The sequence below is a fragment of the Grampus griseus genome, assembly GCF_964374135.1.
Source record: "Grampus griseus genome assembly, chromosome: 19".
Lineage (NCBI taxonomy): Eukaryota > Metazoa > Chordata > Mammalia > Artiodactyla > Delphinidae > Grampus > Grampus griseus.
In genome coordinates, this window is record NC_139013.1 from 6,914,188 (window position 1) to 6,935,933 (window position 21,746).

At 55.3% G+C, this 21,746-nt stretch overlaps 2 protein-coding genes across 3 annotated transcripts in view; one reads left to right on the plus strand and one right to left on the minus strand.

The window, feature by feature from the left end:
• Positions 1–5,955: 5,955 nt before the first annotated feature.
• On the plus strand, positions 5,956–10,969 carry FUZ (fuzzy planar cell polarity protein; the record flags this gene model as incomplete). The annotated part of the gene is made up of 11 exons (XM_082676393.1): positions 5,956–6,247; positions 6,507–6,628; positions 6,907–6,991; positions 7,213–7,281; positions 7,504–7,608; positions 8,432–8,629; positions 8,776–8,871; positions 9,217–9,323; positions 9,417–9,481; positions 9,563–9,637; positions 10,743–10,969. Exons 1-11 carry the CDS (start codon positions 6,137–6,139, stop codon positions 10,967–10,969), a joined length of 1,260 nt encoding a protein of 419 aa, XP_082532519.1. The 5' UTR covers positions 5,956–6,136.
• Positions 10,970–11,019: 50 nt separating this feature from the next.
• Positions 11,020–21,746, minus strand: part of AP2A1 (adaptor related protein complex 2 subunit alpha 1) — a 36,109-nt gene continuing 25,382 nt past the window's right edge. Inside the window, exons 7-24 of one of the 2 annotated variants that reach the window (XM_082676391.1) lie at positions 20,816–20,924; positions 17,641–17,791; positions 17,166–17,334; positions 16,876–17,013; positions 16,555–16,737; positions 15,997–16,094; positions 15,595–15,826; positions 15,313–15,480; positions 15,067–15,230; positions 14,684–14,749; positions 14,284–14,340; positions 14,096–14,178; positions 13,902–13,993; positions 12,578–12,699; positions 12,373–12,489; positions 12,210–12,279; positions 11,846–11,980; positions 11,020–11,452 (exon numbers count right to left, since the gene is read on the minus strand). In XM_082676391.1, the coding sequence (XP_082532517.1) occupies positions 11,375–11,452; positions 11,846–11,980; positions 12,210–12,279; positions 12,373–12,489; positions 12,578–12,699; positions 13,902–13,993; positions 14,096–14,178; positions 14,284–14,340; positions 14,684–14,749; positions 15,067–15,230; positions 15,313–15,480; positions 15,595–15,826; positions 15,997–16,094; positions 16,555–16,737; positions 16,876–17,013; positions 17,166–17,334; positions 17,641–17,791; positions 20,816–20,924 (2,232 nt within the window). In that variant the 3' untranslated portion in view covers positions 11,020–11,374. The remainder of the gene's footprint in view (positions 11,453–11,845; positions 11,981–12,209; positions 12,280–12,372; positions 12,490–12,577; positions 12,700–13,901; positions 13,994–14,095; positions 14,179–14,283; positions 14,341–14,683; positions 14,750–15,066; positions 15,231–15,312; positions 15,481–15,594; positions 15,827–15,996; positions 16,095–16,554; positions 16,738–16,875; positions 17,014–17,165; positions 17,335–17,640; positions 17,792–20,815; positions 20,925–21,746) is intronic. The other variant, XM_082676392.1, reaches the window with a different exon arrangement.

Consider the following 21,746-nt stretch of genomic DNA (forward strand, 5'->3'; position numbering starts at 1 on the left):
ATGAGCGGAAATGCGCTTGCGCTGCGCGCGCAGCCGCGCCAGACGGCCTTGCGTCGCTGTTGACGCTCTAGCGGCCATGTTTGTGCGGGGCACCCAAGGCTGGTGGGTTTATCTCCATCCTCCTTCGCACCCAGTGTGTGCAAGACTCAAAAAGGACCTAGCGAACCCCTTCGGGGGCCTGATGTGGAAGACTGAATTATTGGTAGAACTGTCGAGAGCGAAATATATTGAAAGCGGTGCGTCAGCCGCCATTTTTGAGCGGGGCGACGATTCCGACACTAGTTTCAATGGGAGGGTCTGGAGACCTGGTTGCTATGCAACGCGTACACTGCCCTTGTTTTCTAAAAGAGAGATTAGGTTTCTAGTTAAGTTCTTTCTGGCTTGGGGGGGATGGGGGGGTCGTGTGAAGGGTCCAATCACAGCATCCGAAACGGCGTTACTAGGCAACGCTTTAAGGTTGCAATCAACTCTGAAGGGAGTGCAGCTGTTTTTCCCACCCTGAAAAGAAGCCGAACTCCAACCCAAGTGGAGGTTGCTAAGCAACACCTGCTAGTTGTTTTCTGGGAGAAGAGCCAGAAACTGGCCTAGAACATAAATACGTTCCAGGTGGATTAAAAATGTAAATGTAACAAATGAAAGCATAACCCTGTATAATCCTGAAGACTGGAAAAAGATTTTATCATTACAGCAAAGCCGGAGAACGTAAAATATTGAACTGTTTGCATAAGACTCCATGAACCAAGTTGAAAACGATACTGTAAACGGGGAAAGTCATTGTAGCTACATAAATACATGTTACTAATCAATAAAAACTAAGGAAAATAGAAATACTTGATTTTTTTAATGGGGAAGAAAACTAAGCAGGCTTTTCTCACACGCAAAAAATATTAAAAATAGCAAATATCTGCAAGCCGCTCATCTTCACCAATTAAAAAGTGCTAACAGAGAGTCCAATGACATAGCATTTTACCTTTGTAATGTTAATTAAAGTTGGAAATAATAAGTCCATTGGGGTGGGAGGGTTTGGGTGAAATGAGCCGGCTCAGAGGTGATCTAGTGGGGGTGGAAACCAAAACGACTTGCTCCAATGCAGTTTGTCAATATATTTCAAGGTAAAAGAGTGCATTGCTTTGCACTCAGCAGTGTCACCATTTTGTCACATGTACTTTATCGATCCCTTTTTTCTTTTTTCTTTGATGAACCCTTTTAAAGCAAATCCCAACATATCATTTTACTTCTACATTCTTGACAGGCATCTCTAAAAAGATGGAAATTTTTGCACATAGCCACTATGCCATTAACACCCCTAACAAAATTGTGTTATTTCTTGGTATCATTGAACATTTAAATCCATAATCAAATTTTCCCAATTCTCTCAAAATGCCTTTTTACAATTGTTTTATTTGTATCAAGATCCAAACAATGACCAAACACGTATTTAGATGGCTTAAATTTCTTTTAATCTAAAGCAGCTTTCTTTTTTATGCTAGTGTAATTAAATTTTAAAAAATTATAAGGAAGACAAAAGTAAGTTGGAGAAAGGCAAAATGATAAATAGGTAAGGAGATTAAAATGGTACCTAAAATTCTCTCCTAACCATAAGGAAACTTTTCTTTAGATAAGCTGAATGCGTGATTGGCTCCATTAACTGATTTTTAACCATTTCCATTAATGTATTACAAACGATAAGTTAAACAATGAGATATTTTAGCCTGGACTTCAGCTTCTGGCATTATGATACATTAGGTGATATGACATTGTTTTTGTGACATTGGTGGTTTCATAAGAGGTATGGGTAGTCTTCAAGTATCTTCCCTCCCCCACAGAGGAAACAAATTTAAAAAAAGATGCAGTTGGAATCGAACTTCCTGCCCCAGATAGGACTGCACTGGCATTACCAAGAGCCTGAAGCCAGCTGTGATTTGTAAAACTTCAGTGTAGTTCCCCAGCTAAGCAAGAGCCGTCCAGGGCAGCTGATCTAGTTCCAGGATAGTAACACTCCTGACAACCTGCAGAAGTAGAAGTGAATCCTCCCTAGAGGACTCTGATCAATATCACAAAGACCACCAGCACAGAAGTAAAGACTGAAATTAGAGTCCACAGAAACAACAGTTAACAGATGAAGGTCCCCCACCTCCAGGTACTGGAATTGTCAGGTTCATAATGAACCACAATATGCAAAATAATAGGATAAATAAAGGACATTAAGTTGTCTCCTGCTGTGTAACAAATTACCCCAAAATTTAGTGGATTGAAACAACAACATTGTTACTTCGCAGTTTCTGTAGATCAGGAATCTAGGCATGGCTTAGCTGGGTCCCCTGCTTCAGAGACTATAATCAAAGTGTCAGCCAGGGCTGTAATCACCTCGAGGCACAACTAGAAAGGATCTTCTCCCATACTCATTCTTGTCATCGTTACCAGGGTTCAGTTCTTCACAGGCTATTGGCCAGAGGTTCCATGTGTCACCCACCAGGGTCCTTGGACTCTTTTTTTTTAAATAATTTTTAAAACTTTATTTTATTTTTAGCTGCATTGGGTCTTCATTGCTGTGCGCTGGCTTTCTCTAGTTGCGGCGAGCTGGGGCTACTCTTCGTTTCGGTGCGCGGGCTTCTCATTGCGGTGGCTTCTCTTGTTGTGGAGCACAGGATCTCGGCATGTGGTCTTCAGTAATTGTAGCACATGGGCTTAGTAGTTGTGGCTCATGGGTTCTAGAGTGCAGGCTCAATAGTTGTGGCACACGGGCTTAGTTGCTCCGCGGCATGTGGGATCTTCCCGGACCAGGGTTCGAACCCATGTCCCCTGCACTGGCAGGCAGATTCTTAACCACTGCGCCACCAGGGAAGCCTCCTTTGACTCTTTAATCAATAAAAATTGATAAAAGGCCAGACAAGAAATTCAGGCAAGCCTTTATTGGGACTCTTGCTGCAGCAGGAGGGAGCGAAAACAAGAAAGAGGTGCCCTTGTTTGCTCCGTGAGGGGGAGCAAGCCGGTTCCTTAAATGGGGTGAGGGGAGAAACAGTTTTTCGGTAGGAAGTACTTCAGGCAGTAGGAAAATTTTAAATTAACCTGGAAAGATTATCTGAGAGACAAGAAGGAAGAGGGAGAGCAACATGAGTCATAAACATTTACGTAATTACAAATAAATATTGCCTGCATAAAATAAGAGAGATATTCAACGAGGGCATAAAAAAAGTAAAACTAAAATGCTGACAACACTAGTTGGTTAGTCTGGGAGGGAGCTTAACGGAGTTAAGGTGTTATATTCTCTTTGTATTATTTGAGAGAGGGTTTAAGATCTTTAACTTTTTGCTGAATTAGATGTGTAAGGTAAAGTTTCAAGGATAACCAATAAAAATAAAAGAGAATTCGTGTATAACTTTGAAACCAGAAGAAAGAGAAAATAATGAACTGAGGAAACAAACAAACAAAAAATCCAGTAAAAGATAAGAATGGAGGAAAAAAGCGTTGAAAAGGCAGAACAAGAAATATAAAAATAAAACAATAGAAATAAATCTAAATATATCAGTAGAAAATAAATATAAGTGGACTAAAGAAAAAATTCATAGAACTACAGGGAGAAATTGATATTTTAGTTCATTTGTTATTTTATGCAGTTTTTCCTCTAGTTTAATGTAATTTAATGTGCAGGGTAAATGTCTTAATATTTCTTATCAACTATTAGAAATCAAATCCAGAGTGCAGACAAAACATGTTTAAAAGAAACAAATGTGGGCTTCCCTGGTGGCACAGTGGTTAAGAATCTGCCTGCCAATGCAGCGGACACAGGTTCCATTCCTGGTTCGGGAAGATGCCACATGCCGCGGAGTAGCTAAGCCCATGCACCACAACTACTGAGCCTTAGCTCTAGAGCCTGCCAGCCACAATTACTGAGCCCACGTGCCACAACTACTGAAGCCTGCGTGCCTAGAGCCCGTGCTCCGCAACAGAGAAGCCACAACAATGAGAAGCCTGCACACTGCAACGAGTAGACCCCGCTCACCGCAACTAGAGAAAGCCCGCGCACAGCAACGAAGATCCAACACAGCCAAAAATAAATAAATAAATTTTTAAAAATAAATTAAAAAAACAAATGTTTTTTAATATTGCTATACATTTTGTAAATATATTTGGATAAATGAGGGCAACTGTTCTCACAAAAGAGAAAAGATCTAGAAAACCATAATTCAAAAAGTCATGTGCCGCAATGTTCATTGCAGCACTATTTACAATAGACAGAACATGTAAGCAACCTAAGTGTCCATCGACAGATGAATGGATAAAGAAGATGTGGCACATTTATACAATGGAATATTACTCAGCCATAAAAAGAAACGAAATTGAGTTATTTTTAGTGAGGTGGATGGACTGTCATACAGAGTGAAGTCAGAAAGAGAAAAACAAATACGGTATGCTAACACATACATATGGAATCTAAATGGTTCTGTTGAACCATTAGGGCAGGACAGGAATAAAGACACAGGCGTAGAGAATGGATTTGAGGTCGCGGGGAGGGGGAAGGGTAAGCTGGGACAAAGTGACAGAGTAACATTGACATATATACACTACCAAATGTAAAATAGCTAGTGGGAAGCAGCTGCATAGTACAGGGAGATCAGCTCGGTGCTTTGCGACCACCTAGAGGGGTGGGATAAGGAGGGTGGGAGGGAGGCGCAAGAGAGAGGGGATATGGGGATGTAGCTATGCATGTAGCTGATTCACTTCGTTATACAGCAGAAACTAACACAACATTGTAAAGCAATTATACTCCAATAAAGATGTTAAAAAAAAAAGAGAGAGAAAATCTAGCTGACTAAATTGATAACTTAATGAAGATTTACTTCATCACTTTAAACACACAGAGGTGAGAACCTAACGCATATCAGCATAGGATAGGCTAAATCTATTTTGTTACATCTATAATATAGGTTAGAATAGGACATTCAAAAGAGATGAAGTGGGGTTTCCCTGGTGGCGCAGTGGTTGAGAGTCCGCCTGCCGATGCAGGGGACACGGGTTCGTACTCCGGTCCGGGAAGATCCCACATGCCGCGGAGCGGCTGGGCCTGTGAGCCATGGCCGCTGAGCCTGCGCGTCCGGAGCCTGTGCTCCGCAACGGGAGAGGCCACAACAGTGAGAGGCCCGAGTACCGCAAAAAAAAAAAAAAAAAGACGAATTGCATTTATACGGTTTCATGAGAAAAAGAAAGTTTGAAAACAACATTAACACAGTAACCATATTTGTGAAAACGTGAGTATTCTGTGTTAAACTGTAAAGATTTTATTTTAGGGAAAGGATTTTGGGAGGAGTATTTTCACATTCTGCACAATACACTATCATGTATAAATTCATTACAAATAATATTATTTTCCGATTCTGGAAAATAAAGGATTTCATCTTTCTTTTTCTAACAGCAAAAACAACCATGCCATTTGTGGGTTACTAGGCAACGCTCGCCGGACCAAACCATCCTCGAGGGTGAGGGGGGAGATTTTGCTCTAAGGAAGTGCTCGGGATTCGTCATGCGGCCATCTTTGAGAGGGGCACAGCTGTTTCTAGCCTTGGAAGAGAACGAGGACTGAATGGTGGTTGCTAGGCAACGCCTAGGCACTGTCGCCATCGTTGAGTATGGCATAGTGCTGCCACTACAAAACGGAAAGCTAAGCCAAAGCGGTTGCTAGGCAACGCCTCGGCACCGTCGCCATCTTTGAGTGTGGCACGGCTCTTTGTCAATTTAGAATGTGAAACGTATTAGTTTACGTGATGGTTACTAGGCAACGCCTTGGCGCAGTCCCTACCTTCGAGTCGGGCTCTTCATTCTCTTAAATAGAGTCGAACCGCTCCAAGGAGCGACTAGGAAGCTTCGCAAATAAAATTAGCCGTCATCTTTGTTAGGGGTATTGTGACTTCCGGCTGGGGCGGAAGAGAGCGTAACGGGGCGTGGGGGAGGTGCTGGAATAGGAGTTGATGGGGGTTTGAGTTGGATGAAGAAGGCGGGAATCCAGTCCTCTTCCAGTTAGCTCCCCATCTCGCCCTCTGTCGGCTTCGGACCGCAGCCTGACTTCGTGTGACTACCGGCATGCTCCAAGGCGGGCATTGACTGTCCCCACGGAGGGACTGGGAAGTGGGGGTTCCAAATGGGGGAGGAGGGGACCGAAGGCACCGTACATCTGCTGTGCCTCGCGGCATCCAGCGGGGTCCCTCTGTTTTGCAGGAGCAGCCGCGGCGGCGCCCCCGCCCGCCAACAGGTGGGGCCCCGGGCGCCTGGATCTCCGAAATGGAAGGGGTTTAGATGCTTGGACTCTGGGTCTTCAAGGGAGTAGGGGCTGGGGAAGTTTCAGAATTGAGTTTGGAGGGTCGAGGGTGCAATTGACCAGTGATCCTGGTTCCCCGAAGAGGAGGGGCCAGGAGATCTAGAGAGAGGAGGGGGTTGGGTACCTGAGTCATTGGTTCCAATAGAAGACGGGATTTGGGGGCTCCTGTCTAAAATCCCCAATCTTTCCCCAGCTCCCATTCTCTGTCATCGGCTCCCTCAATGGAGTCCATATGTTTGGGCAGAATCTCGAGGTGCAGCTGAGCTCTGCGAAGACGGAGGACACAACCGTGGTGTGGAAGAGCTTCCATGACAGGTCTCCAAGGGTAGCTTGGGGGCAGGGCCAGGGTGATAGCTCCTGTTGAAGACGACCCTGAGGCCATCCAGCTCTCTAACGCCAGCTGTTTACCTGGCTGTGGGATCTTTGACAAGTCAGTTACCCTTTCTGATCCCTGAGTTTCTCTGAATGAAAAGCAGGTTGTGCTCGGGCATGGATGTAGCTGGCATCCAGGATCAAGGGCAGACCCTACTCTCCTCCCTGCATTGTTTCCTTGGCCTGGACTCATTCTTCCTTCTCACCTTCCTTTCTCACAGCATCACCCTCATTGTTCTGTCATCTGAGGAGGGCACCTCGGAGCTGAGGCTGGAGAGACTACTCCAGATGGTGTTTGGGGCCATGGTGAGACTCCCCAGCCCTCTTTTCCAATCCCAGGAATCTGAACTCTCAGCATCCCTCTCCCTCAGGACCCAGGAATCCTAGAACTCAGTCCCTCCTGCCTCGGACTAAGGAGTCCAGATCCCCAGTTTCCTCCTCCTGCAGACACAGGAGTCTGAGTCCCAGCCCCTCCTGTCTTATAATCAGTAATCCAGGTCCCCTGCTCTCCTATATGTTTCTTCTAGGTTCTTCTTGTGGGACTTGAAGAGCTGACCAATATCCGCAATGTAGAGAGACTGAAGAAGGAGCTGAGGGTGAGGCTGCAGGACGTGAGGATGGGAAGTTAGGATACCTGGTTACTGATATTTGGGAACTACAGTTCCCAGAAGCCCCCGGGGCAGCCTGACCCAGTGGGTTCAGGGGGCAGCTTGGTTGTCTGACACCCCTCAGCAAGGCCCAGTAGGGCCAGTTTTCTGAGGAGGAGGCAGCAGATCTGGGTACCACCTGGGTCCTAGGCTTCATTTTCCCTCTGCTAGGCCAGTTACCGCCTCATCGACAGCTTCCTTGGGGACTCAGAGCTCATCGGGGACCTGACCCAGTGTGTGGACTGTGTGGTTCCTCCAGAGGGGTCCCTGCTGCAGGTATTGGGAATGCCTTGTAAAGTCTTAAAACTGTCCCTCTGGCCCTGGCTCAGTCCCCATCCTCTTACCCTGGGACCATTGCCTCAACCTCTTCCTATCCTTTTGGCTTCTAGTCCAACCCCCGCCTTGACCCTGGAAGGATCTTTCTACACCGAGAGCTGCCCCTGCCCCTCCCCTGGTCACAGCCCGCCCGTGGCTTTCCATCACCCTCAGGACAAGGTCTCAGCCCCTCAGCCTGGTGTTGAGGACCTGAGGAATCTGACGCCCGCCAGCCTGCTCGCCCTAATCTCTACTAACTCCACAGTCCACCCTCTCCCAGCTGCCTCATGAGTCTCACAAATCCCCACAGCTTCCCAGCTTCCCTGCCCTGGCACATCCTGTTCCTTCTACCTAGGAGATCTCTATCTCCCCTTCCTTAAATATTGCTCTGGATTCATCTGGCATGACTTGCCTCCCAGCATTGTGACTCTCGGCAGGTGACTTGACCTCTCTGAGCTTCAGTAGGTTGTAGATTGCGCCTACCTGGCCTATAATACAACGCGATAAACCGTAGCTGCTGCTGTTACAAGTATTAGCTTCTGTAGGACGTGTCAGGCTATGTAGCAATCACCCTACCTGTTTAATTTCGCACTGTGACTTGGGATGGTACCTGCATGTGAAGGTGAAGGAACTCAGGCCCAGGGAGGATGGGACACATGAGCACGGCCACCAGGCAAGCTTTGAATTGTATGGCCGTCTCTTCCCACTCCTTACGCACCTGGGAAGTCACTGTCGGCCCTGCTCAGGTCTCCTGACCTGCAGCCGGCCTGCCTCCCTTACCCAGGAAGCCCTTTCTGGGTTCGCCGAGGCTGCGGGCACGGCCTTCGTCAGCCTGGTCGTGTCGGGCCGGGTGGTGGCAGCAACAGAGAGCTGGTGGCGGCTGGGGATGCCGGAAGCCGTGCTGCTCCCCTGGCTGGTGGGATCCCTGCCGCCGCAGGCCGCTCGCGACTACCCGGTGTACCTGCCTCACGGGAGTCCCACGGTGAGTGAGTGGATGGGCCGGGCAGGGGGAAGGTGGGGGCGGGGAGGAGCGCGCAAGGGGTGGTACCTGGAGGCTGTCTCGAGGAGGCGGGGCTTGCGATGAGAAGGGGAGGAGCTGCGGCCAGCCCACTCTGCGGGCTGCCTCAGGTGCCGCACCGGCTTCTGACCCTGACGCTCCTGCCGGGCTTGGAGCTGTGTCTGCTCTGCGGGCCGCGCCCTCCCCTCAGCCAGCTGGATGCACAGGTGAATCTGGGCAACGTCCCGCTCTTCTCCTATTTCACCCGCTACCCCCGGCCCTTCTCTGAGCACCCTGACCCGCGAGTGCGCTCTTTACGCTTGACTCGCCCTTGGTCCCGCCCCCGCCCCTCGTAGGCCCCGCCCCCTTCGGGCTGTGCTCCAATCACCGTCCCCGCAGCTCGGCCCCTCTTTCCCTCTTACAGCGTCCTTCCAGGCCTCGCCCCTTCCCCGGTCCCCTCTGCCCTCTGCCCTTGTGTTCTCCTCCCCTGCCCTGGCCAAACCGCCTTCTCTTGGTATTCCCCCGACCTCACCCACCGGCCCCGCCTCTCTCGCTGGCCACGCCCCCTGCAGCTTCTGGAGCGCTGGTGGCAGCCACTGCTGGACCCGCTGCGGGCCTGCCTGCCGCTGGGATCCCGAGCGCTGCCCGCGGGCTTCCCCCTGCACACGGACATCCTTGGGTAGGGCTCAGACCAGGGAGTGGGTTGGAGGTGGGGAGTGGGTTGGGGGTCCTCATCCCCCCTTTTCTGGCCGTGACACCTCTTTTCCCACAGGCTGCTGCTCCTCCACCTGGAACTGAAACGTTGCCTCTTCACGGTGGAGCCCTCGGGGGATCAAGGTGACTGAGAGGAGGGCGGGGCCAGGAGGGGCGTGGGCTGGGGAGGGGCTCTCTGTTACCCTGTCCCTCTTCCCCCTTCAGAACCGTCTTCTGAGCAGCGTCGGCGCCTCTTCCGCTCCTTCTACACCCTGGTCACCGCCACGCACTTTCCACCAGGTCAGCGGCGGGCACAGCGGCCCCTTTGCACAGGCTGGGACACTTGAGTCCCAGCTCTCACAAGCTGATGGTGGGGAAACTGGTAGGAGAAGCCAGCTGCGAAGTGGGCGTGGCTGTCTGTGAGGACTGGGCAGTGCACACTGACAGGAAGGCAAGAGAGGGGCAGGGAGATCCCAATCGGTAGGTTTCAGGACCTCCTGGCTAATCCTAATAGCTAACACTGAGGCCTCATGTCCTGCCAAGTGCTTTTCTGTGTACTGACTCACTTCATCCTCATAGGTGAGGGCTATCTCCTGTTACGTCATCATTCCCATATTATGGATGAGGAAACAGGCTCAGCTAATAAGCAGCAGAGCCACGATTCAGCCAGGCAAGCCTGGCTCCCACATCCACACACTCCTGCTCTAGTGCTGCAAGTACACGCTTTGCCGATAGTCTTGGGTGGAGTAGGGGTGGTAGATTCCACGGAGCCCAGGTCCGGAAGGAAAAGTTGTCACATATGACCTGTGAGGCTCAGAGAGACAAAGGGGGCTGAGGAGCCAGGCACAGGATGGCGACTGGTGGCCCTGCAGTTGGGGCCGCGGCGGTTGCTGCTGCTGCTGTCTGCTCAGAGCCCCACGCATGGGCTGCGGACCTAGAGTGACACTACCACCCCAGCGAAGACCCTGATGAGTGTAACAACATGGTAAAAAGCTCCACCTGGAAGGGGCAGACGACTGTCCCTTCCGAGCTATGCGACTCCACCGCCCAACCTGCTTCCCACCTGTAAGTGGGGCAGGGTCCTCAGAAGGGTTACGGAGGTCTTCCCTGGAGCCCAGCGCCCGGCACCTGGGAAACATCTCCTGCGTGTTTATGATCTGTATTGCTAAGCAGATTACCTAGGGCTGCACACGCAGTGTACGCACGAAAGTGGGGGACTGAGTCTGGGTGGGAAGAGGGGGAGAAAGTCCGTGATCTTCTCAGGTCCTGACAGCTGGCTGGACCTGTAAGGCTCTCCTCTGTCAGGAGTCAAACTTAGGCCCAGGATAGGGGTGGCCCCCGCAGGTTGGCATCCTAGTTGTCCAGGCCCCACTGGTCACCTCGGCCCTCCCTGTCCTTCCTTCAGAGGCGGGGCAGCCAGAGGAGAAGGCGGAGGAGGTGGTCCATCGGGCGCAGGTACCGAGAGCCTGCTACCTGGTGTCGGGGGCTGAGGAGCCAGGCACAGGATGGCGACTGGTGGCCCTGCAGCTGGGGCCACGGCGGTTGCTGCTGCTGCTGTCTGCTCAGAGCCCCACGCATGGGCTGCGGGGCCTAGCTACCCACACTCTGCATGCCCTCACCCCACTCCTCTGACCGCTGGGCGTGAGCGCCAGACACAGACAAGGACGTGGGGCTGTTAGCGTCTCTCTGTTTATTCGCTCACAATAATACACAGCCCCTGGACAGGGAGGGGGCAGGAGGGGCTACGACAGGGTGGGGTGGGAGGGGAGGACATTCCCACTTCCCTGGCCCCTCTCCCCTCTGTGCTTCGGGGGGGAAAGGGAGGAAGGGGGCTCCCCCTTACCCCCCAGAATGTAAACAGCAGCAGATGAACAAAAATAAAAATACAAAAGGCTGGAGGAAGGTCCTAGGCACCCCCCGACCCCGGGGTCTTCCCTGTCACCAGCGGAGGTCCCCTCGCTGCCCCATCCACCACGGCTGCCTCAGTCCTGGTGGCTGCCCAGTGCCGGCCACATCCCCGGGGGCACAGTCCAGGGCTCAGAACTGCTGGGCCAGCAGCTCACAGAGGTGACGGGAGACGGGCTCCTTACTGGTGCGCAGGGTCAGCCGGTACATCTGGGGGGACGGGGGGACTCAGGGAGGAGGCAGAGAGGATGGAGAGCCCGGGGTGGGGGGTTGGGGGGGGAGGAGGATACAGGGCAGATAAATGATGAGAGAAGAGAAAAAGGATCAAGGGATCAGAAAGGTGATAGAAGGGCCAGGGAAGACAGAGGTAAAGGATGAAAGATAAAAAAGAGGCCACAAAGGGTGGAAGGGATATGGAGAGATGAAAGTCAGGGAGGGAAAGGGAGAGGAAGACCAGAGGATGGAGAGACAGGAGGGAGGCAGGAGAGGGAGGAGACAGGGCCACAGAGCAGAGGCATGTGATTCAAAGAACATAGTGAGGCAGGAGGGGGCTAGGTGCAGAGAATGCACACGAAGCGGGGAGCCTCGCAGAGCACCACTCACCTGAGCCTGGGCATTGGGCTCCAGCCGGAGCAGACAGCCCACCTGCAGGGCTTTCGTCTGGATGATTCCAGCCCCCACGAAGTTCTCTGGGTTGGGGTCCACATTGTCCAGGAGAGCAGAGCCAAACCCCAGGAGCTGAGGAGGAAGGGGGGGAGCCGTCAGAGGGTGCCCGATCTCTGTTAGCTCCCAGACAGTGGCACACCAGTTCCCCCAAACCCTTTGGAGTGGAAATTGGCCCCACTTTACACATGGGAAAACAGAGGCTCAGAAGTAGAGCAGCCACTGCTCCCCAAATCCCAGAGTTGGAGAGAGAGGCAGGGCTGGGAAACTAGCCCCGGTGCTTCTCCTGTCTAGCCTGTCTCACCTTGGCCTTAGTGACCTCCGCATCCATGGGGTGGTTGGCTTTGAAAATTTTCTGCGCCTCCTGTTGGGGCCTAGGGGCCGGGAAAGGTTCAAGTCAGGGATCTGGAAGCCCCAGCCCCGCCCACCCTGAGGGCGGCTTTGGCTCCGTCCCCCCCGCGGCTCACAGGCTCAGCTGCTTCCAACGCTGGAAGAAGTCCTGGGCCGCCATCTCCGTCGGCTGGAAGAACTTGTTGATGGTCACCGGGAGCTTCAGGGTGAGGGATTGGGGGGCGCCCCCGTACCTGGCGGGAGAGGAGGGAGGGCTCGGTCAGACCACACCCTCGCCCCGGAACCCCCGCCCACCCGGCAGCGCCCCGCCTCCTGACTCACCGGAAGCGCACGGACAGGAGCGGGGGCGTCAGGAAGTCCCGCAGACACTCGATGTTGAGCACCTGCTGTACCTGTGCCCCACCGTCCACCTGCGAGGCCACCCGCTTGGTCTGCACGGCCAGCTGTGCCCGCCCGTGGTCAAGGAAGCCAGAAACAGGAGCGGCCCGGGGGGCGGGGTGGTGGTGATGGGGAAGGGACTTGACCATCCACCTGATGGTTCAGAACTTTCCTGGAAGCCCCAGCCTGCCGTCCCTTCAGGGTCTTGGCGCTGCCGTCCAGGGCTCATCGTACAAGGCCTAGCTCCAAAGTCCTTCCTAAGCCAAACCTCTGACCTAGGTGCCTCCTCTGGCCTTCCATAGTGGGCTCAGCCACCTCCATTACGGTACAGGTCACACCATGGCTCTGAAGGCTGACCTGGGTTTGAATCCCAGCTCTTAGCACCTCGGTTACTATGGGCAAGTCACTTAACCTCTCTTAGCCTCATCTGCGAAATGGACGTAGTGTCCTCAGCAGTCAATGAAATCATCCAGCACAAGTACTTGTCAGTGTGTGTGGCACACGGTAGGTTCACCAAAATGGTGGCCTTTGTGTCAGCAACCCACTGGCAAGGATGGGGTCTTATGTCTCTCTCCCCCGGGCCCTGCCCAGCACAGAGCTGAGCCTACAGAAGGCCTCTGGAAATGCTGAATGAACCAAAGAACTGAAAAGGTCCTCAGTTTCAGGGTCTAACCACTCTAATTTCCAAGTTGTGCAAACTGAGGCCCAGAGAAGGGGGACAGGGGACTGACGACACTGCTCAAGCAGTTCCTTTATGCCAGCCACCCTTCCAGGGTCTTTGAACCACACTGATATTCAAAACAAGCCTGTGAAGAGGAGGAGGAGGATCTACACTTCACAGAAGGGATAGCAAGGCTCAGAGAGGCCAAGTGACTGGCCCAGGACACACAGGAGAAGGCCGTGGTTGGCAACAAGACCCCCAGGCCTGGCTTTCGAGGGCAGGAGGCACTGGAATCGGGTGTCGAGCCTGATGGAAGACGAGGTCAGGACACGGGAGGGGCTTCACAGGGACCAACTGAGGCCCAGAGCAGCTGTGATTCCGGAAGTAACACCTCCTGCATCCCTATCACATCATGTCACTACCATCTCCTGTCCTGTTAAAAGAGGCCCACCCCATCTTACAGATGACACTAAATCTCAGAGAAGTACCACGGGCTCAGGCTTTCAAGTAAGAGGGCCCAACGGGGGTCTGGACCTGGGTCCATCTCCTTCCCAGCTGCCAGGAAGGTGGACCTGGAGGGGCGGGGCTGGGCCAGGCCGACAGGATATGAGTCTGGAGGTCTCCAGGGTGGACCACGGTGGGAGAGAAGTTCTGGAACTGCACTGAAGTCTTGTTGCCATAGAAGAGATACATGCGCCCTGTGGGGGGTGAGGAGAGGTAGGGCTCCATCTGAGTTCCTTCCATGCCCTCCCGAAGCCAAGGTCTCCCTGAAACTTCACCCCATCGCCCCCTGGACTCACCCAAGTTCTGCCGGAACTCTGACTTGACTCCAATCTGCAGCAGCTGGTTCTCAAACAGGACCCCGTTGTTCCTGCACACGAACCTGGGTGGGGGCGGTGGGAGCTCAAGATGACGGGTGCTCGCCTGGCTCCTGCTCTGTGCTTCCCACTTGTCCCCACTGCCCTCCCCAACCTCACCCACGACTCACTTATTCAGCAGCTCATCGGCTTCCGGGATGGGCGGGCCAATATCCTCAGGACCTGGGCTGCAGGTGGGAAAGGAGAGAGATGGGAAGGGGCTTGGGGGGCTAGAGGTAAAGGCCCAGAGCTAGTGGTGAGAGCTTGCAAGCCCTGAAGGAACAGAAGCCCAGAACCCATATACCCAGATTCCCCAAAGAGCCCCAGAATCAGACTGGCAATTGCCTCTAGTGGGAATAGGACCCTGGCAGGTACCGTCAGCACCCCCCTACCCTGTATCAGACGGCCTTGATTTCACTCCCTTCCAATTCCTTGTAGCTCATCAGGAGAGCTTGACGAGAGCTCCCAGGCCCCTAACCCTCCCTGGGGACACGGGAGTCTGCCCCCCAACCCCCTGAGGCCACCCCTTACTCAGCAGCTGGAGCTGGATCAGCCAGCAAAGCCATGGGGCTCTCAGGGGCAGGCGGCTCCAGCTCGCTGGGCCATCCAATCCCAGAGCAGACAAGAGAAGACAGGCGTGGCAGCAGCCAATCCCAGAGAGGCAGCAAGAGGGCAAAGAGAGAGGGAGTGGGGAGAAGGGAAGGAGAGAAGGAAGAGCAGGCTGAGACGTGATGACAGGAAAGGACAACACAGGGTGGCCAGGGTCAGCCGAGAGTCCAGAGTGGCCCAGAGGGAGGCAGGAGGCCGGGGGAGGTGGCAGTCAGGGCGACAGAGGCTCAGGGACAGGGAGGGAGGGGGGAGTTGGGAGGGGGCAGATGGAAAGGGGGCAGCCCTGGGCCCAAGGCGGGCGGTACCTGAGGAAGGCCTCCTCGGGGGTGGGCCCCAAGCTAGGCTGGGCGGCCGGGCCGTCGGAGAATACGTCCACCAGGAGGTTGCCCGCACCCGAGGGAGCTGGGGGTGCCGCTGGGGGAGGGGCTGCCCGCAGCCCCAGGAGGTCGGCGGAGGGTGAGGGCGTGGACTGCAGGGAATGCAGGCACAGGTGAAAAGAGAGGACAGCATGGCTGGGCCCAGCCCCGGCAGCCCAGCCCCACGGGACTCACCACGGTGCTGGGGGTGGGCTCCACACCCCCATTGATGTCGTGGCTGCTGGGCTCCCTCCGGCCATCATCCAGGGCACTGCCGGCCCCTGGCCCTTTCTTGCGTTTCAGCTTGGCCAGGATGGACGACTCTCGCTCGGGGAAGGGTGGCATCTCCTCCAGCACCGTGGCCTGCGGGGTCGGGGCAGGGGGGTTGGGGGAAGGAGCAGGTCAGGGACAGGCGTCCTGGGGAGGAGGAGGGGACAGAGGTGCAGAGGAGGGGCGCGTGGGGACTGGGGCTCTGACCAGGACGTCCGTGCTGGCCACCGAGCTAAGGGTGAGGTACTCGACGGCGCGCTGCTGCAGCTCCACGTCGGCGTTGCGCAGCTGGGAGCCGGCCCGCAGGACACCCTGGATGGTGGCCTTGGTCTCCGGGAAGAGGTTGATGAACTTGATGTAGGTGGACAGCAGCAGGGCCCGGGTGGCCACGCTGCACAGGTGGAACTTGGAGTGCAGCAGGGAGAACTGCACTGGGGGGCTGCAGGGGGCGGGGCCGGGGGTGCGCGTCAGCAGGTGGCCAGCTCCACCACCCTCTCCCAGAAGCCCCCATGAGAGGTGCCGCCTCCCTCAGGGGGACCTTTCCGGGGATCGCAGGCGGACCCCAGGGCCCCAGACCCCTCAGGAGTTTGTGTGCGTTCACCCCCTCACCTGGAGCGAGGGTCCCCAGCAATCAGGTTCCCAAACTCCCCAAGGATGTAGCCGCCAACTTTCACCATGTTCTCATGGCAGGCGGGGGCCTGGAGCGCCTGGGGGGCAGGGACAGCGGTGAGTGGCACCATCCTGACTCAGGAGCGCTCAGCACGTGCCAGGCGCGGCGCTGAGCCCTCGACTCCTATTAACTGCGGAAGCCTCCTGACTCTGCTGTGGGTGGGTTTATAGATGGGGAAAGTGAGGCACAGAGCAGTTCAGTGACTGGCCGGAGCTCACAACAGGGAGTAAAACGGGGCAGAATGGGCCCTCTTTTCTGGGGCAGAGGGAGTGAGAAACTGCCGGGACCTGGGGCCTGGTGGCACCCCACGCCCTGCTGACCCTCATATATATGAGCCCGTGGAGGCCCGGGCCCTGTGTCCCTGGAAGGCCCCAGGAGGCCAAGGCCCCTCTGAGGAGGAGGAAGCAGGATGGAGGCCCAGGCCACCTGGCCCACCGCCCCAGCTGTCCTTGCTCTGCCTTGTGGCCCCTTTGTGGGGGTGAGACGGGGGTGCTGACCTCGAAGACGGTCTTGGCAGCGTAGCCCTGGACGTCGTCACGGTTGGTGACGATCTGTAGCACGCGGTACCACACCTCCTCGCTCACGTAGTCGCCCGCGATGCGGATGAGGTTGAGGATGGTGTCCACGTACCAGCTGTAGTCCACGGCGTACTTCTCAGCCAGGATGGCCACCTTTAGGACCTGCCAGCCAGGAGGGAGGTCGGGTGTGCGAGTGTGCCCATGGCGGGGAGGTGGGGTGTGCACTCACCCCATCTGGGCTCAGCGCATCCCGATCTGGAGACCCAGGAGTCTGGGCGTCCTGCCCCTGCCAGGACTCACGATCTCTTCGCGGATGGCGTAGTCGGCCGTCTCCAGGTACCGCAGCATCTCTGACACAATCTGCTTGGCATTGCTCCGGTCGCACATGGCATAGAGGAGGTCGGCCGCCCGCTGTCGCACGCTGACGTCCCGCTCCGTCTGAGGGAGGAGAGCAGGTAGGGTGTGTTCTAGGCTCCCTCCTGGCATGGGTCGGCCACCCCAGGGCCTCTGACCCCCAGAGCCTCTCTGAGGGAGCAGAGGAGACACAGGCCAGGTCAGTGTGGCCCGGGGCAGGCTCCCAAAGGTCACACCTTGAGGGCGTTGATGACGGTGTCAATGTGGGTCTTGACCGCCTCGTGGGAGAACTCGGAGCTGGCCAGTGTGCACATGCTCTCCAGGGCCAGGTAGCGCAGGTTGGTCTCCCGGTGCTGCAGGAACTGGCCTAGCTGGTTACAGGCCCGGACCAGGAGGTTGGGCTCACTGCCGGCAAAAGAGGAAGAGACCGGGGTGGGGGCAGGGAAGACACCCAAGATGACATGAGGAGATGGAGGACTGGGCCTCAGCTGATTCAGCTCTTAACTCCTGCCCTGGGTCCCCTGGGGACCCAGACACCTGGGCATCCAGCCCAAATACAGATATTCGGGAATTCTGCCCCTCAAGAGGGGCCCGGTGCCAATCTGGCAGGGCAGCGTTTCACACCCCCATCACCCTCCTAGCTAGCAGGCACATTCCCGGCCCTCAGCCCTCCCTTCCCAGGCCAGGCTCCCGCCCCCAGCAGGCAGGCACCTGTCGTAGTGGATGATGAGGCTGATGGTCTCAAAGAGGATGGCATTCTTGGCGTTGGAGTGCTGGACCTTCTTGGACTTGGGCGGCTCCTGGGCCTTGTTGAGCACGGTCTCCAGACACTCCACCAGCCGCCCCTTCACGGCCGCGTCCTCTGGGGAACCAGAGGGCACGCCCTGGGCTGAGCTCTCTGCCGGCCCGGCCCGCATGCCAGGGGCAGGGGCCACGCCATGGCTCCCATCCTCCAGAGGAAGAGTGTGGGCCCTGCAGCTTCAGGCTGGGGCCCCTACTCCCCCAAGTCCTTCCTGGGTCCCCAGGTGACCAGGGGAGGCTGACAGAGGACATGACTCCAGACCTGAGCTCTCGTCCTGCTCCGTTCTAACTCTGCTGGGCCAGAGGCTCCACCCTTGGGAGCCCCTGTTTCCCCTTCCGCAGCACTCATGCACTTTAGGAGTCTCACAGAACAAAGCAAGCTGCGGGAACCTTCCCCAGAGACACGCCCAAACCCGGCTCTTCCCAAGAAGGGGTCTGAGCGCCTGAGACAGGTGCCATCTAGGAGCTCACACAAACCCCGGGAACTGCCATTCCCTCACCTGTGAGGCAACACCAAGTGGACAGAACAACTGTCAAGTGTTCTAGCAAAGAATGTTGTACCCAAATCTATCGGGAAATTCACAAGATAGAGAACCAGCTAAAGGACACAGGCAGCGATCGGCCCAATCCAAAACATGGGACACACCACAACCCCAAACCTCCCCATTTCTTCAAAAACTGGGAGTGGGGGTGGGGCTATCCCAGATGGAAAAAAAGAATGACAAAGACGTAATCAGTTAATTTGTGGTCCTAGGCTGTATTTTTTAAGCCATAAAAATAATGCTACGGACAATTAGGGCAGTTTGCTGCCTGGGTAGCTGATGACCCCAAGGCTATTCCAAATCTGCGTAGGCGTGATGAGAGCATTGCGGTTTTGTAGCGTTCTTGATTCTAAGAAACGCTTGCGGAAATATTTTGGGGTGAGGGGGAGTGTTATGATGTCTGCCACTTTTTTTTTTCCGCCACTTTTTTTTAAAAAATAAATTTATTTATTTATTTTTGGCTGTGTTGGGTCTTTGTTGGTGCACATGGGCTTTCTCTAGTTGTGGTGAGCGGGGGCTACTCTTCACTGCAGTGACAGGCTTCTCATTGTGGTGGCTTCTCTTGTTGTGGAGCACGGGCTCTAGGCACACGGGCTTCAGTAGTTGTGGCATGTGGGCTCAGTAGTGTGGCTCGCTGGCTCTAGAGCACAGGCTCAGTAGTTGTGGCGCACCGGCCTAGTTGCTCCGCGGCCTGTGGGATCTTCCCAGACCAGGGCTCGAACCCGTGTCCCCTGCTTTGGCAGGAGGATTCTCAACCAATGAGCCACCAGGGAAGTCCCTGCCACTTACTTTCAAGTAATTCAGCAACTGGATGTCCGAGACAGTGAGGGAACAAGGGAGCAAATCCAGCAAAGTGGTAAAGCTCCGCTGAGTCTGGGTCAGGGGCATCTGGGTGTGGTCATTTTACTGTTCTCCCAAGTTATCCTTATGTCCAAAATTTTTCTTAACCAAAGGTTGCAGTGAAGGCCAGTGTCATGGAATGAAGGGGGAATTCTTCGAGATTAAAAGAGACTTATGGGACTTCCCTGGTGGCACAGTGGATAGGACTCTGCGCTCCCAATGCAGGGGGCCCGGGTTCGATCCCTGGTCAGGGATCCCACATGCATGCCACAACTAAGAGTTTGCATGCCACACCTAAGGAGCCCACTAGCTGCAACTAAGAAGCCCGCCTGCTGCAACTAGGGAGCCCACGTGCTGCCACTAAGGAGCCTGCCTGCTACAACTAAGACCTGGTGCAACTGAATAAAAAATAAATTACTTGGAAACAAATTGGAGCAGCCCCTCCCTGCCCAGCACTGGGTGGGGGTGGGGTGGGGGAATGGCTGCAATTCTCACAGGGCAGGGGATCAGAGTTGGTGAGGTACCTGCCCAGGGCACACCCCAAAATTATGAGGCGGGGCTTCTAGATGCAAGAGGGCTTAGGTTCTAGCTATGCCCTTCCTTACAGAATGAGAAAAGAGGCCCAGAGTGGGGACGAGGCTTCCCCAGGGCCTCATGACAAAATTCATCCCTGGCTTTCACTCGCTGGGAGTGGCCTTGGGTGTCACCTACATCATACACTCCATTACAGTGTGTGCGTGTGTGCACGCACGCGCACGCTCGCACCCAGCTGGCTGTGAAGATTTGGGGCTACACACCAGCTCCCTGGCCCCCAGCAGGTGCTTAGCACCCTGGTTGAATCGAAGGGCACTGGTCTATCAAGCGCCTACTGTGTGCTGAGCACCTCAGCACAGGGTCCCTCAAAACTGCTCTGTGAGGTCGGACAGCCGAGGATACAGAAGCCCGGGGGAGCCACGGCCCACGTGGTAGAGGGAAAGGGTTTAGAGCAGAGATTCAGGAGTCAGGCTCTGCTCTTCCTTCGCTGCCCTGGAAAGGCAATGTCTTCTCTCCAAGCCTCAGTTGCCCGGTGTGTCTATTTCAGGGACAGCTGCCCCTCGCCAGCTCTGCTGGGGGCACCTGGACACCCCGGTGCAGTACCAGCTCACTGCAGTACCCTCCGTCCACACCAGTGGTCATGACCATGAGCAACGAGGGCATGAAAACCCCTAGCAGAGCTATGCTAACTCCCACTGCATGGCCTGGAATTGCCCCTTGACCTGCTGGGTGACCTTGGACAAGGCCCTCCCCTCTCCAAGCCCTGGTTTCCTCATCTGTAACAGATGCGATGACAGCCCCGACATGCCAGGGCTGGAGCATTCAGGGCTGGAGCGTGAGTCTGGTTTTGCAGGGACCCAGGCCCACAGCAGGGGAGTCAACAAACAAGCGATTTGTCCCATTGTCTGTGCTGAGCCGGGAGGATGCCCTGCTCTCTGCTGCCCATCCTCCCCCAAGCCGTCTCCAACAGCCTCATACAACATTCTCATCCGGGGCCTCCCAGCGTGGGCCCTGGGCTCAGCGCTGCCCCCACTGCAGCCTCGGAACAGGGGCTAGAGGCACCAGCCCAGCCTCAGAGGACTCCTGACACAGACCCCCAGCACCCGGCCCCGCTGCCCAGCCATGGGGTTGGAGGCCCCAGACCCCAGCCCGGGTGCGCTCGGCAGTACCTGGCGGGGGGTAGCACTGCAGCAGCCGCAGGAGCTTCACCGAGAGCCAGGGCGCCGGGACGAAGTAGTAGGTGTAGTCCTGGAGGTCGGTAGAGGCCGAGGAGACGATCTGGGGGCAGAGGAGGGGGGCGAGGCATGGGTGGGGGCACGGGGAGGGGTGGCTGTGGCCTGACAGGTTTATGGTGCAGAAACCTGAAGCTCAGGGAGGGTGGTGAGGAAGCCTCGGGCACACAGCGAGTGACTGGCTGGATCTGGGACTGGTCGGCTTTTCCAAGAAAAGCTGGCGTTGGGTGGGCAGGAAATCTCGGCCAACCCGATCCCCTTCTGTGAAGGGGACTCCCACTCTGCGCCTCACAATGCCCTGGGCTGCCTTCACTAGAACCTGGACCCCACGGCTCCCTGGAGAGTGCTTCCTTGTGGCCCTCCCCCAACACCCGAAGATACACAGGGGCAGGAACTGGGTCTGACCCATTCTTGGGTCCCCGGGCCTACTACAAGGTCAGACACGAGAAGGGATCAGGGAAGAGGTGGGGGAATTAGCAACTTTTTTTCCTCACGACAAACTCCTACGCCACCTTGAAAACCCCTCTCCAGGAAGCAAGCCCCATCCTGCTCTGAGCCGCCTCCATGACAGCAGGTGCCCCGCCCCCGCTGTTACTGTCTGTGTCTCCCCCACCAAGCCTGGCCCACGAGAGAATTCGGATGTGTGGTGAATGAATGAAAATACGAATGAGTAAGCTGGTGTGTTGTTCTCTTTGGTGGAGAACACAGGCCTCTCTCGACCTCCTCAGGAAACATTTATATTTATTCCAAGTCTCAACTCAGGCAAGGATCACCTCCACCAGGAAGCCTTCCCAGACTTCTAGGCTGGGTGAAGTGCCTCCTTTGGGGGGCCTGCAACGTCCTTGCTACCTCCACGACTGCACACACC